The sequence below is a fragment of the Zonotrichia leucophrys genome, unplaced genomic scaffold (assembly GCF_028769735.1).
Source record: "Zonotrichia leucophrys gambelii isolate GWCS_2022_RI unplaced genomic scaffold, RI_Zleu_2.0 Scaffold_230_80957, whole genome shotgun sequence".
Taxonomy (NCBI): domain Eukaryota; kingdom Metazoa; phylum Chordata; class Aves; order Passeriformes; family Passerellidae; genus Zonotrichia; species Zonotrichia leucophrys.
The window spans coordinates 51444-64035 of NW_026992435.1; the positions used below are offsets into that span (position 1 = coordinate 51444).

General features: G+C 50.5%; 1 protein-coding gene across 1 annotated transcript; it reads right to left on the reverse strand.

Moving 5' to 3' along the window:
- Positions 1 to 2257: 2257 nt before the first annotated feature.
- Positions 2258 to 3184, reverse strand: LOC135461236 (olfactory receptor 14J1-like). The gene has a single exon (XM_064738241.1). The coding sequence runs from the start codon at positions 3182 to 3184 to the stop codon at positions 2258 to 2260; it is 927 nt and encodes a 308-aa protein (XP_064594311.1).
- Between the last annotated feature and the right edge of the window lie 9408 nt (positions 3185 to 12592).

A 12592-nucleotide genomic window follows, 5' to 3' on the forward strand; every position in this document is an offset into this window, starting at 1 on the left:
TAAAAACAAAAGTGTCCAGGGAGAATGGACACACCTCAAGAGAGGAATCCTAAGGGGGAAGCAGCTTGTGCCTCTGTGCCAAAGTTGAGCTTGAGAGGAAAATGACTGTCCTGACTGGGCATGAGCTTTTGTGGGAACTGAGGGAAAAAAGAGGGTGCATCACCATTGGATAGATCAGGCATCCCAGGACGTGTTTAAGGATGTTGTTAGGTTGTGCAGAAGGAAAAGTAGAGTGGTGAAAGGTCAAGTAGATCTTAACCTGGCCATTTCTGTGAAAAATAATAAAAAATGCTTTTAAAAATAAACTAATAGCAAAAGGACGGAAAAGTAGAACATCTACTCTTTATTGTATGCAGCCAGGAATAGAGTAACTAAGGATAAGGAAAAGGGGGGCTGCTTAACACCTTCTTTGCCCCAGTTTTCAACATTAGGACAGATTGTCCTCAGGACAAGTGTTCTTCTGAGCTTGTAGATGGACACAGGGAGCAGAACAGCCCCCCTGTAATCCAGAAGGAAGCAGCTGGGAACCTGCTAAGCCAGGTAGGCAAGAAGGCCAATGGCTCCTGGCCTGGATCAGGAATGGTGTGGCCAGCAGGAGCAGGGCAGGGATTCTTCCCTGTGCTCAGCACTGCTTGGACAGCACCTCAAGTGCTGTGACCAGTTCTGGGCTGGATATTTAAGAAGGACATGGAGGGGCTGAAGCGTGTCCAGAGAAGGGCAACAAGGCTGCTGAGGGCTCTGGAGCACAAGTCCTCCAAGGAGCGGCTGAGGGAGCTGGGGTTTTTTATCCTGGTGAAGAGGAGGCTCAGGGGAGACCACATCACTCTCTACAACTCCCTGACAGGAGGGTGCAGTTTGGGGGGGGGTGGGAATCAGGGTCTTTTCCCAGGGAACAGTGACAGGACAAGAGGACACAGCTTAAGATGTGCCAAGGGAGGGTTAGACTGGACATTTGGAACAGGTTCTTCACAGAAAGGTCGATTGGGCATTGGAAGGGGCTGCCCAGGGAGGTGGTGGAGTCACCATCCCTGGAGGTGTTTAAGGAAAGACTGGAGTGCCATGGTCTAGGTGACAACGTGATGTTGGGTCACAGGTTGGAGTTGCTGATCTCCAAGGTCTTTTCCAGCCTGGTTACTTCTGTGATTCTGTGATGATTGTGACACTGTGTTGCATCATAAACCTAAGGGTCTCTTCTCAAAGTGCAGGGCTAAATCGAACCAAGGAGTCCATTTTGGGACTCTGGCACCTCATGGAATTCAGAAGACCGTTGTAATACTGTGTGGCTTTGTGGAAATGAGGAGACTGTTGTGACACTTGCAGCCTTGTGTGACAATGGGGCCATTCTGACAATGCAGCCCCCCATGGAACCAAGCGGCAATTTTTGCACTGAGGGCACTCATGGAATGAAGGAAACATGTTTGATACCATGGTGCCCCTTGGGACTAAAAGGCCATTGTCACACTGCGGGGCACAGGTAGAACAGAGGACACTGTAAAACTGAGGGCCCTATAAAACCAAGAGACCATTGTGACTTGGTGGAGCCTCATGGAATCATGGAGACCATTGTGGCACTCCAGGGCTCTGTGAAGCAAAAGATATCCAAAGCTGAGTGTGAGTGTAGATCTGCTGGATGGTAGGAGGGCTCTGAAGAGGGACCTGGACAGGCTGGATCGGGGGCCCAAACCCAACAAGGTGAGGTTGAACAAGACCAAGTGCTGGGTCCTGCACTTTGGCCACAACAACCCCTGCAGTGCTACAGGCTGGGGACAGAGGGGCTGGACAGCAGCCAGGCAGAAAGGGACCTGGGGGCACTGATGGAGAGCAGGCTGGACATGAGCCAGCAGTGTGCCCAGGTGGCCAAGAAGGCCAATGGCTCCTGGACTGGATCAGGAATGGTGTGGCCAGCAGGAAGAGAGCTGCTCTGCAATCCCTGACATATCCCCAGCTCTGCACACAGACATTGCTGCTGCAGCTCCAGAGAAGGCAGCAAAAGGGGAATTGCAAGGGAAGACTTTGCTAGGAGATGCTTTAGGTCACTTAAAACCACTGAGAGCAGAGATCCTCGTGGACACAGTCTGGGGCCATAGCAAATGTGGAGAGAAACAAAATGAAATATGGCCCCAACAATGCCGTTTGTTCTGGACAATTAAAGATTAAGACAAAGGAAAGACAAGAATAAATCAAATACAAAACCGAAGTATTATCAAAGACAAAATTTATTGCAAGTGACTTGCGGAAACTGGCAAGCAGTTTAGTGTTACTGAAACCGTCCATTCATCAGTGTCTGCACTGCAGCCTTGAGCTCCTGGTTCCTTAGGCTGTAGATGAGGGGGTTCAGGGCTGGAGGCACCACCGAGTACAGAACTGACAGGGCCAGATCCAGAGATGGGGATGAGGTGGAAAGGGGCTTCAGGTGAGCAAGCATGATAGTGCTGAGGAACAGGGAGAGCACAGCCAGGTGAGGGAGGCAAGTAGAAAAGGCTTTGTGCCGTCCCTGCTCAGAGTGGATCCTCAGTACGGCCCTGAATATCTGCACATAGGAGAAAACAATGAACACAAAGCAGCCAGAAACAACACAGACAGTAACAGCAATAAACCCAAGTTCCCTGAGGTAGGATTTGGAGCAGGAGAGCTTGAGGATTTGAGGGATTTCACAGAAGAACTGGCCCAGAACATTGCCATGGCACAGGGGCAGTGAAAAGGTATTGGCCATGTGCAGCAGAGCATTGAGAAAGCCACTGGCCCAGGCAGCTGCTACCATGTGGGCACAAGCTCTGCTGCCCAGGAGGGTCCCGTAGTGCAGGGGTTTGCAGATGGACACATAGCGGTCGTAGCACATGATGGTCAGGAGGGAAAACTCTGCTCCCACAAAGAAGAGAAAGAAGAAAACCTGTGCAGCACATCCTGAGTAGGAGATGTTCCTGGTGTCCCAGAGGGAATTGTGCATGGCTTTCGGGACAGTAGTGCAGATGGAGCCCAGGTCGCTGAGGGCCAGGTTGAGCAGGAAGAAGAACATGGGCGTGTGCAGGTGGTGGCCACAGGCTACGGCGCTGATGATGAGGCCGTTGGCCAGGAGGGCAGCCAGGGAGATGCCCAGCAAGAGGCAGAAGTGCAGGAGCTGCAGCTGCCGCGTGTCTGCCAATGACAGCAGGAGGAAGTGGCTGATGGAGCTGCTGTTGGACATTTGTTCTGTCTTGGCACAGGGATCTGTAAAAAAAGTAATCTTGGAATATTTGTGCTTGGAGAGGACTTGAAATATCCCAGCACAGCTTGGGGGCACTTTCTCCCCACTGCCTGCCCAGGGCTCTGCTGCCTGGAGCTGTCCCTGCCAGCAGCTGCTTCCCTGTGCCCAGGGCTGGGCCCTGCCAGTGCTACCAGAACCCAGCCCAGCTCTGGGGGCTCAGCTCTGCCCTGCAGACTCCTCCCAACTCAGGCACTTCCTGGCTCTGCAGGCTCTGATGGCAATGTCAGAGCAACCCTGAGGAAGCTGGAAAAGTGACACTGATGCTGCCTGTGAGGGACGCTGTGCTGATGTATCTCACTGTCTGGTTTATTGAGATCTGAAAGAATTTTTTTTTTCTCAATGTTAACTGAGAGATGAATATCTGGGTGCAATATTCAATTCAGGCAACCCAGAGGAGTAGATTAGAAAAGCAGGATTTCCCCTTTCATACAGTCCCTGCATCGCTGTGCTCCCTGTATAATCTACTTGGAAATGTTCTTCAGTTAAATGTCATGCTGGGAGCAGTCCTGAACAATGCAGCATCCTCCCCACACAAGAACACTTCCAAGCCTTACCAGCTGTCTCCTCCCACCCAGATCTCATCCCCCAGTGCTGGGAGAAGCTGCCAGGGCTGGCTGAGAGCTGTCCCTGGCAGGCAGCAGAGTCCTTGCCCCAGCACAGCGCCCTGGGCTGCAGGACCCTGCTCTGCAGGACAGCCCTGGGCACCCCTGGCTGCTCTGCACAAGAGACAATCAGAGAATGTACTCACAGGGTCTGTAGGCACTGCGATGTTCCAGCTTTCGGAGATGGCTCCAGGAGCTGCAGCTGCATTGTCCTGCAGCCAGAGGTTCCTGTGCCAAGGGCTGGCAGTGATTCTGCCCCAGGCACTTCTCAGCATCTTCCCAGCCCTGACTGATTGAAGCTCTCTGTGCCTCTGTGCTGTGCCCGGGGTGGCTGCAGGCAGTGCCCCAGCCCTGCTGGGCTGGCAGAAGAGCTGCTCATCAAGAGAAATGTGCTTTTGAAGGTTTTCTTGGTTACCAGGAGCTGCCTCTGTGCCAGGAGCCCAGCCCAGCTCAGCAGCACAGACACAGCACAAGGACTTTAATGAGCCTCTGGGGCTTTGTGCTGAGGGCCTGAACATCAGTCCCTGAGAGGGAGCTGAAGAAACCTCTCCAGAACTCCAAGTCAAAATCCAACTCCAAAGTTTCTTAGACTTTTAATGGGTCCCACTGAGGAACATGACTGAGAAAGTGTCCCTGGACCCCAGGCAGAGCAGAGAACTGGAGGCAGTGATGGCAGGTAGGGACAAAGAGAAGCCAAGTCTTGGTGCCCTGGGGCACAGCAGAGTCTGTGCCACCAAGGACTGTGAGGAGACACCTTGTCCTGAGGCCCTGGGGCCTCCTGGCACAGCCCCAGCCAGGCTGGGCACTGTCAGCCCCTTGTCCTGCCCTCAGCATCCCCCCCTAGCCCGCATCCCAGTGGCCTCAGGGATCTGCTGGAAGGAGTCCCTGGGGAGTCTTGCTCAGGAATGGCCCTGGGGGCTCCTGAATGCTCCCTGCATTTTTTCAAAGGACTTTGGGTTTGGTTTTTCAAAGGACTTTGGGTTTGGTTTTTGGCTTGGAGTTTCTGAGAGGTTTGTTCAATCAAGGCCTCCAATTATCTGCTGTAATTACTCACTGGAGAGGCTTTGTCAGTAACAACACTCAATGGGGCTCATTAATGCTTCAAGGTACTTCAGTTATTTGAAGGTACTCTGTGTTTGCCTTTTGATACAGACTCTGTGAGAGGTTTGTGCAATCATGGCCCCAATTATCTGCTTTAATGAGTCCCTTGAGAGCTTTGTACTGACACTCAGTGGGGCTCATTAATGCCTTGAGATACTCAAGGTTTTTAAGGTACTTTATGTGTTTAAGAATACTTTTAGGTACTTTTAGAAATTTTCCTTCCCACACTCAGTGCCCAAGAGTTTTTTGTGCCATCCTGGTCTCCAATTCTCTCCTCCAAGGAGTCCATGAGGATCCTGTGTTGGGTATCTTCCCCCTTTCTGTTTTACAACCAAGATGGAACTGAAAGAATTTTTTAAGACTTTCTAAAAGCATCCAAACAAACATGGGAAATTAAAACACAACAACAACTACTAAAAGAATTATTAGTCCTGTTTTAGATAGACATCATCCAACCCTTTAGTCCCTTGGTTTGGAAGAGTTTATTGAACCAGTCTTTGTTTTCCACTTGAAGCTTCTTGAACCCTTCCTTCAGTACGTGAATGCTCTTGTGGGTTGACTTGCTGTGGCTGGACAGGTTCATGCCACACATGTCCTCAGAGTCTTCACTGTCATACCCATGTGCCCAGAGTAAAAACTGTATTGCTGTTCTGCAAGGTAGCATGTCTGATGGTCTCTATGTCTAAGAGCAGGCCACTCAGTGTGAGGGAGGTAGCATTGGTTTGCCTGCCAGTGGCACCCAAGATGGTCTAATTGTCCTAAAGCTTTAGCTGCAGCCACCCAAGGTTGTCCAAATTGGGGGTGCTACCATCCGATACCTGGATTAAAGCTTTCAAAGCCATCTCTTTGATATCATCCAATACTTTTCTGGGGATACCTGCTGCTTGATCATCTGGTAGGCTGTGTTGTCCTTCTCCAGCTAGATGGTTGATTGTCAATTCCGCCCTTGCCTCATTATTAGCATAGTCTGCTATTAATTGATTTAGTAAACACTTCCATCCCCCTTCCCACAGGGTGTATTCTGTAGGTGACAACAACATGGTCATAATATATTTTAAATCCTAGGGGGTTAAGACATGAGCTGTAAACATGGCCCTCATTAGGCCATTAAAACAAGATAAGTCCTTCCTATGGTCTTTAGCTGCCCTACACAGCTCCTTGATATCCCTGTAAACCAATGGCTGATACCTGGGATTCTGCCCCTTCTTTCATAACATACCAGGGCAATGAGGGGTTTCGAGACTATTTGCCAGTCTCCTTCCTTAACTGCTTTCCGAATCCTTTCCTTGGGATCTTCCAGGGTTGAGGGGCGAGGTGGCTCTGTGGAATCCAAACTGTCTTCTGGGGAGGAAGAATAACTTGGAGCAGAAACATTTGGATGAGAAATAGTGCGGCAGTGGGGCTTAGTATCTTGGACCATGGGGATTATATAGTTGCCAGAGGGTGAGGTAAAGGGCACTGCCATTTTGTCAGGTATTGGGGAGGAAGCTCCTTGATTTAGGATGGTGGATTTCCAGAGTGGTCTTCTGGAGGCATGGCCCAGCGGGGAGGTGGAATGATTGAAAGTGGGGGCGTGACCCACAGTCATGGAGGTGCAGTCTGGAGGTTCATTCAGGGTGGAAGAGAAGGTTGTCGTAGCAGGAAGTGGTGGAGCCAAGATGGAGAGACGATGGTTTGGCTCCTGTGCCACATTCAGGCTCCTTCCATCTTGAATCTCCTGGTCTTGATCCTCCAAGACCGCGTGGCCATCCCCATCTTGGACCATCGTGGAAGGTCTGATAAAGGCAGGTTTGTGGGGAGGTCCTGAGTTAGGAGTGACCTATGGATTGAGTTTTCAACATGCTGCTTTCTGGTGAAGGGTCTCAATGATGGTGTGAAAGATGGGGAGCGTGTGGGGTGCAATGCGGTCCCTTTTGATCAAAAGGTTGAAGGGTTGTACAGATTATCTCCCACTGAGTCCCAAAATTCGGTATGGATTTTGTCAGCAGAGGTGTCTGGAAGATTTTTAATGATCCACCTCGTGATTGATTTTAATTTGTTCTTTGAAAATATTATGTCATGATAAGTGAGAATTAAAGCATGCATCTATGCTCCTTTCTGCTTTGGACATCTGGCTGCCCATTTTTGTCTTTCTCTGCCTCATGGGGAAGAGCCACTGGAACACCCAAAATCAATTATGAGACTTGGGTGCATATTGTAAAAACACAGTGGCAAAATGGGCAATAAACGTCTTGTGTGTCCCCAAATCCACCTGCAATCCTATGCAGGTGACACTGTTGTTGTCCCTGCCAATCCTGGACAAGGTCCCTTGAAGTAACGATGAATCTACAGAGCTCAGCATAATCCAAAATCCCGGGGAGCACTGGCTTATCCATCAGGTAACCCCAGCTGACGTGACCGACGCAGGGAGCCCTATATGTCATGGTGCCTGTTTGGGCACCAAATGTCACAATCAATGTGACTGCGACAAACCTCTCTGGTTCCCTGACTTCAGGGCGAGGTTGGCAAAAATGAAAAGGAGCGGGTTCGATGCAGTTGCCGTAAAAGAACTTTAATAACAGGGTGAAAAACAATAAACATTGTTTATTGAGAAGTTCAGCACAGCAGAAGGGGTAGGATCCTAAAACCTGAGATAAAGGGGAAGCAACAACATAGACACTTTGGGCTAGAAAACTAGAACAGTAACCATATAGAAGAAACAAGTAACCAATACACCAATAGGGGAGTAGAACTTGGACAACTTAGCATAACAACACTAAAGGCTTATGGGGGAACTCTCAAGTTCACCCTAAATTAAAAGAATGATTCCTAGGACTTGGAACTCATGCCTAGTTCTTCTGAGGTAAAATCTGACTAACTCTGAGTTACAGTGGGGCTAATCCCACGCTGCTGATTTGCACTGGCCCTTGGGACCATATGGCCCAAACGAGACATTATGATGTCCTTGGTACCACGAGGCTCTACAGTGTCACAGTGGTCCCTTGGATCCATGGTGCTCTGCAGTGTCACGATGGCCCCTTCATTTTACAAGGCTCCCAAATGTCATATTGGTCTGTTGTAATCTTTGCTCTCTGGCTGCCATACACGTAAAGTCCCAGCTCTCAGGCTGTCACAGCTCTCGGCTGTCCGGGGGATTCCATACCTTCTCTCTCTCTCTCTTTGGCTGCAGCGTTGTCTTCCCTCTCTGCTGGGGCTCTTCTTCTATCTTCTCAGGGGCTCCTCCTGGGCTCTTGACCCACCCCTATTTATCTCAGTTACCCTCACGAGCCACAGCTGTTGCCCAACTAAGGACCCTGCAGCTGCAGCTCGTTTGGAGTAACTTAGACACACACTGATCTCACAATACAACATATATTCAGGCCCCCACATTTCCCCCTTTTCTTTTAACAATTATAATATACACACAGTCCCAGCTCTCAGGCTGCCTCTTCTATAGTCCCAGCTCTCTGGCTGCCATACACGTAAAGTCCCAGCTCTCAGGCTGTACCCAAAGTCCCAGCTCTCAGGCTGTCACAGCTCTCGGCTGTCCGGGGGATTCCATACCTTCTCTCACACGGGGTCACCAGTTGTTGTAATCTTTGCTCTCTGGCTGCCATACACGTAAAGTCCCAGCTCTCAGGCTGTCACAGCTCTCAGCTGTCCGGGGGATTCCATACCTTCTCTCTCTCTCTCTGTTTGGCTGCAGCGTTGTCCTTCCCTCTCTGCTGGGGCTCTTCTCCTTTCTTCTCAGGGGCTCCTCCTGGGCTCTCGACCCACCCCTATTTATCTCAGTTACCCTCACAAGCTACAGCTGTTGCCCAACTAAGGACCCTGCAGCTGCAGCTCATTTAGAGTAACTTAGACACACACTGATCTCACAATACAACATGTATTCAGGCCCCCACATTTCCCCCTTTTCTTTTAAAATACACACACAGTCCCAGCTCTCAGGCTGCCTCTTCTATAGTCCCAGCTCTCTGGCTGCCATACACGTAAAGTCCCAGCTCTCAGGCTGTCACAGCTCTCGGCTGTCCGGGGGATTCCATACCTTCTCTCTCTCTCTCTTTGGCTGCATGCTCGTCTTCACACGGGGTCACCAGTTGTTGTAATCTTTGCTCTCTGGCTGCCATACACGTAAAGTCCCAGCTCTCAGGCTGTCACAGCTCTCGGCTGTCCGGGGGATTCCATACCTTCTCTCTCTCTCTCTCTGTTTGGCTGCAGCATTGTTCTTCCCTCTCTGCCGGGGCTCTTCTTCTATCTTCTCAGGGGCTCCTCCTGGGCTCTTGACCCACCCCTATTTATCTCAGTTACCCTCACGAGCTACAGCTGTTGCCCAACTAAGGACCCTGCAGCTGCAGCTCGTTTGGAGTAACTTAGACACACACTGATCTCACGATACAACATGTATTCAGGCCCCCACATTGGTCTCCATAGAGAGGAAACCACGGAGCTCCCATGTTTCACGAGGTGATGAATGGCAACCACCAGAGGCCAAGGCAAGCCTGAATTGTCTGTCCTGGCATGTTTGCTTGGAGCAACCCTTGGATATTTGAAATTATGGATGTGGAATCCTAATTTCAGACATTTGTGCCTGGAGAAGAGAGATGTTTTGCTTCCATAAAAAGAAAAGCAGAAAGCCGTTTCCAGTGTTTGGAAAACAGGTGAGTTCTGGCACTCAGGAATCAAAGACCAGCCAGACCTGTCTGTCCGGGCAGCTTTTGTCTTCAGAAATCCTTGGATACACAGAAATTTAGAGGTGGAATCCAATTTTTGGCCATGGATGCCTGAAAAATATGGACAGTTCTTCTCCATAAAAAGAAAAGCCCAGAGCTCCAATATTTCAGGGCAGATGGGAGTGGCCTTCCACATTCCAAGATCAGCCAGACCTGTCAGGTGACCTCTGGGAGACCAAGGCAGCCACACCTATTTCATGTTCCCTTGGTTCCACAGGTCCCTGTAGTGTCACAATGGTTCTCTTGCTTCCATGATGCCCTCAGGTGTCATAATGGCTTCTTGGTTACACAAGTCCTTAAGGATCTTAATGGTCTCCATGGTTCCACAAGGCCTCATGTGTCATAATGATTTATCGGTTCCATGAAGCCCCTCTGTATCACCACAGCCCCCTGTTTCCATGGGCTCCAGTGGTGCCACAATGATCCCCTTATTTCCACAACTTCCTTCCCATAGTGTCATAATGGTCCCCTTCCATACATGAGGCCCTGCAGGGTCACAGTGGCCCTTTGGTTCTGTGTGGCCCCACAGTGTCACACTGGTCTCCATGATTCATGGGGCCTTGCAATGCCACAATGTTCTCCATGGATCCAAGGTGCCCTGCAGGATCACAATGGCCCTTTGGCTCCCCGAGGCCCTGAAATGCATCAATGGCCTCTTGGTTCCACAGAGCCCCAGCACTTCACACTGGCCCCTTGGGACCATGCGGCCCAACAGAGCCACAATGACATTCTGTGATTCCACGAGGCCCCACAGTGTCACAGTGGCCCCTTGGATCCATGGTACTCACGGTGTCACAATGTTCCCCTTGGTTCCACAAGTTCCTACAGTGTAACTATGCCCTTTGGCTCCACAAAACCCGGTAGTGTCAAAGTGGTCTCCATAGGAAGGAAAGCACAGAGCCCCGCGGCAGATGAGAGGCAGTCACCAGAGGCCGAGGCTAGACAGACTTGTCTGTATTGGCAGATTTTCTTTGGGAGAAATCATTGGATATAGGGAACTTTAGAAGTGGAATCCTAATTTCAGGCGTGAGAGCCTAGACAAGAAAGACAGTTCTTTTCCATAGGAAGGAAAGCCCAGAGCCCCAGTGCTTCATGGTCATATGAGAAGTAGCTCTTGACATGTCAAATTCATTGGGATCTGTCAGACAGCCCCCAGGAGGCCAAAGCAGGCAGACCTGTTCCATGTTCCCTTGATTTCATGGGTGCCCACACTGTCACAGTATTCTCCTTGATTCCATGAGTTTTGGCAATGCCACAATGGCTTCTTGGTTTCATGAGCCCCAACAGAGTCACAAGGTTCCCTTGGCTCCATGCAGCCCCACTGTGTCACAAGGGCTCCTTGCTTCTATGGGCCCCAAGGTTTGATTACTGACCCTTGCATCCATAGGGCCCCTGAGTTGCACAATTGTCTCCTTGATTCCATGAGGTTCCGTAGTGTCACCGTGGTGTCCTTGGACCTGCACTGTCACAACTGACCATGGTTCCATGAGGTTCTGTAGTGTCATCATGGTCACTTTCAGAGGATGGATGAGATCGATGTCCCAAGACACCTTGGGATGCTTGGAATGCCCGTGTGAGGCCAGGGCCGGGTCAGGCCTTGGCTTGTGGTGGGACAGAGCCCGGCCGCTAGGCCTGGCCTGGCAGAGCTGTCAATCATACAGTGGGGGGGGAGGGGGTGGATGATGTTAATCCAGCTCTGATTGGCCCAGCTGTCAATCAATCACATACCAGAAGCTGGTGTCTACCCTGGTTGGACAAGCACCTGGCAGTGTTGGGAATTTAGCTGCTAGAGACTGGAAAATTACAAAGCCGTGGCTAATTACAAATCCTGCACCTGCAAAGATAGTGTGTCCTTGGGCCTAGCTGTAGTAGGATAACAAACAGTGAAAGAGACATGAGAAAAGAGAGATGTAACCCCTAAGGAATGAGGAAGAGTTCATGGTATAGTTTAACCAATAGATTGCTTGGCTTACAGAATATTCATAAGCTTATTATTTGCTGTATAAGTGTTTGATACTTTCTTTAATAAACTATACCTGTTGGACCGGTGATGAACCATCTGATGTCCTGGTCCCCTTCCTACGACACATGGTGACCCTGAATGCTGACCCGTCATCTCGACTAAAAGAAAAAGTGGGAGAGAGCATGCCACGGTTGAGGAAGTTGGAGTTGGGTCCTGAGCAGCCAGGACGGTGCCGGAACTTTGAAGCACCCTTGGGGTTCACCTCGGTGACTCGAGCCATACGTGCTGCCGGAGTCTGGAAAGCTGCAAAGAGCGCTCACGAAATAGGTATGAATAGGCAACAGCACATAATTTATTCACCGCGTATCTAGAATGGCGAGGGGTAAAGGGGATAGATTTGTTATTAGCCTACGGATACCCTGAAGAAATTTGCCTTAACCCTCATATGGTCCATGAACTCGCAGAATGGAGAAAATTTGTGGATATACTGTGGGAAGCAGTGTTAGAAGATGATAAAACAGCAAAGAAACTGAGCCAGCCATGGCAAGTGAGGCACCACACACTGCTTCAGCATATTTCTGAATGCAAAGCAGCAGCCGCGGTTCGGGACGCCTGCCGGGCTGTCCTACTCCAAACTCGGCATGGGCGCAGCGGCGGTAGCGCAGCCGCGGGAGCCGCCACGGGAGCTGCTGCGGGAGCCGAGAGCGGTGGGGGCTGCGCCACACCCAGCGCGGAGGAAGCCGAGCCGAGCAGCCGCGGGGAGCCAAGCAGCCGTGGGGGGAGCGCCCCGACTGGCAGTGGCTGCAGCGGAGTCAGCCTGCCGGCGTGTCTTGTGAAAGAGCCCAGCGCGGGGGGGCTCGCCCTCTCCGAAGCTTCAGTTAGACAGCCGTAATAAATGTGACTCTTGTCAACAAAAGAAAGATTCCTACTGCAATTAAGAGACCAGTGATAATAAACAAACGACACCAAA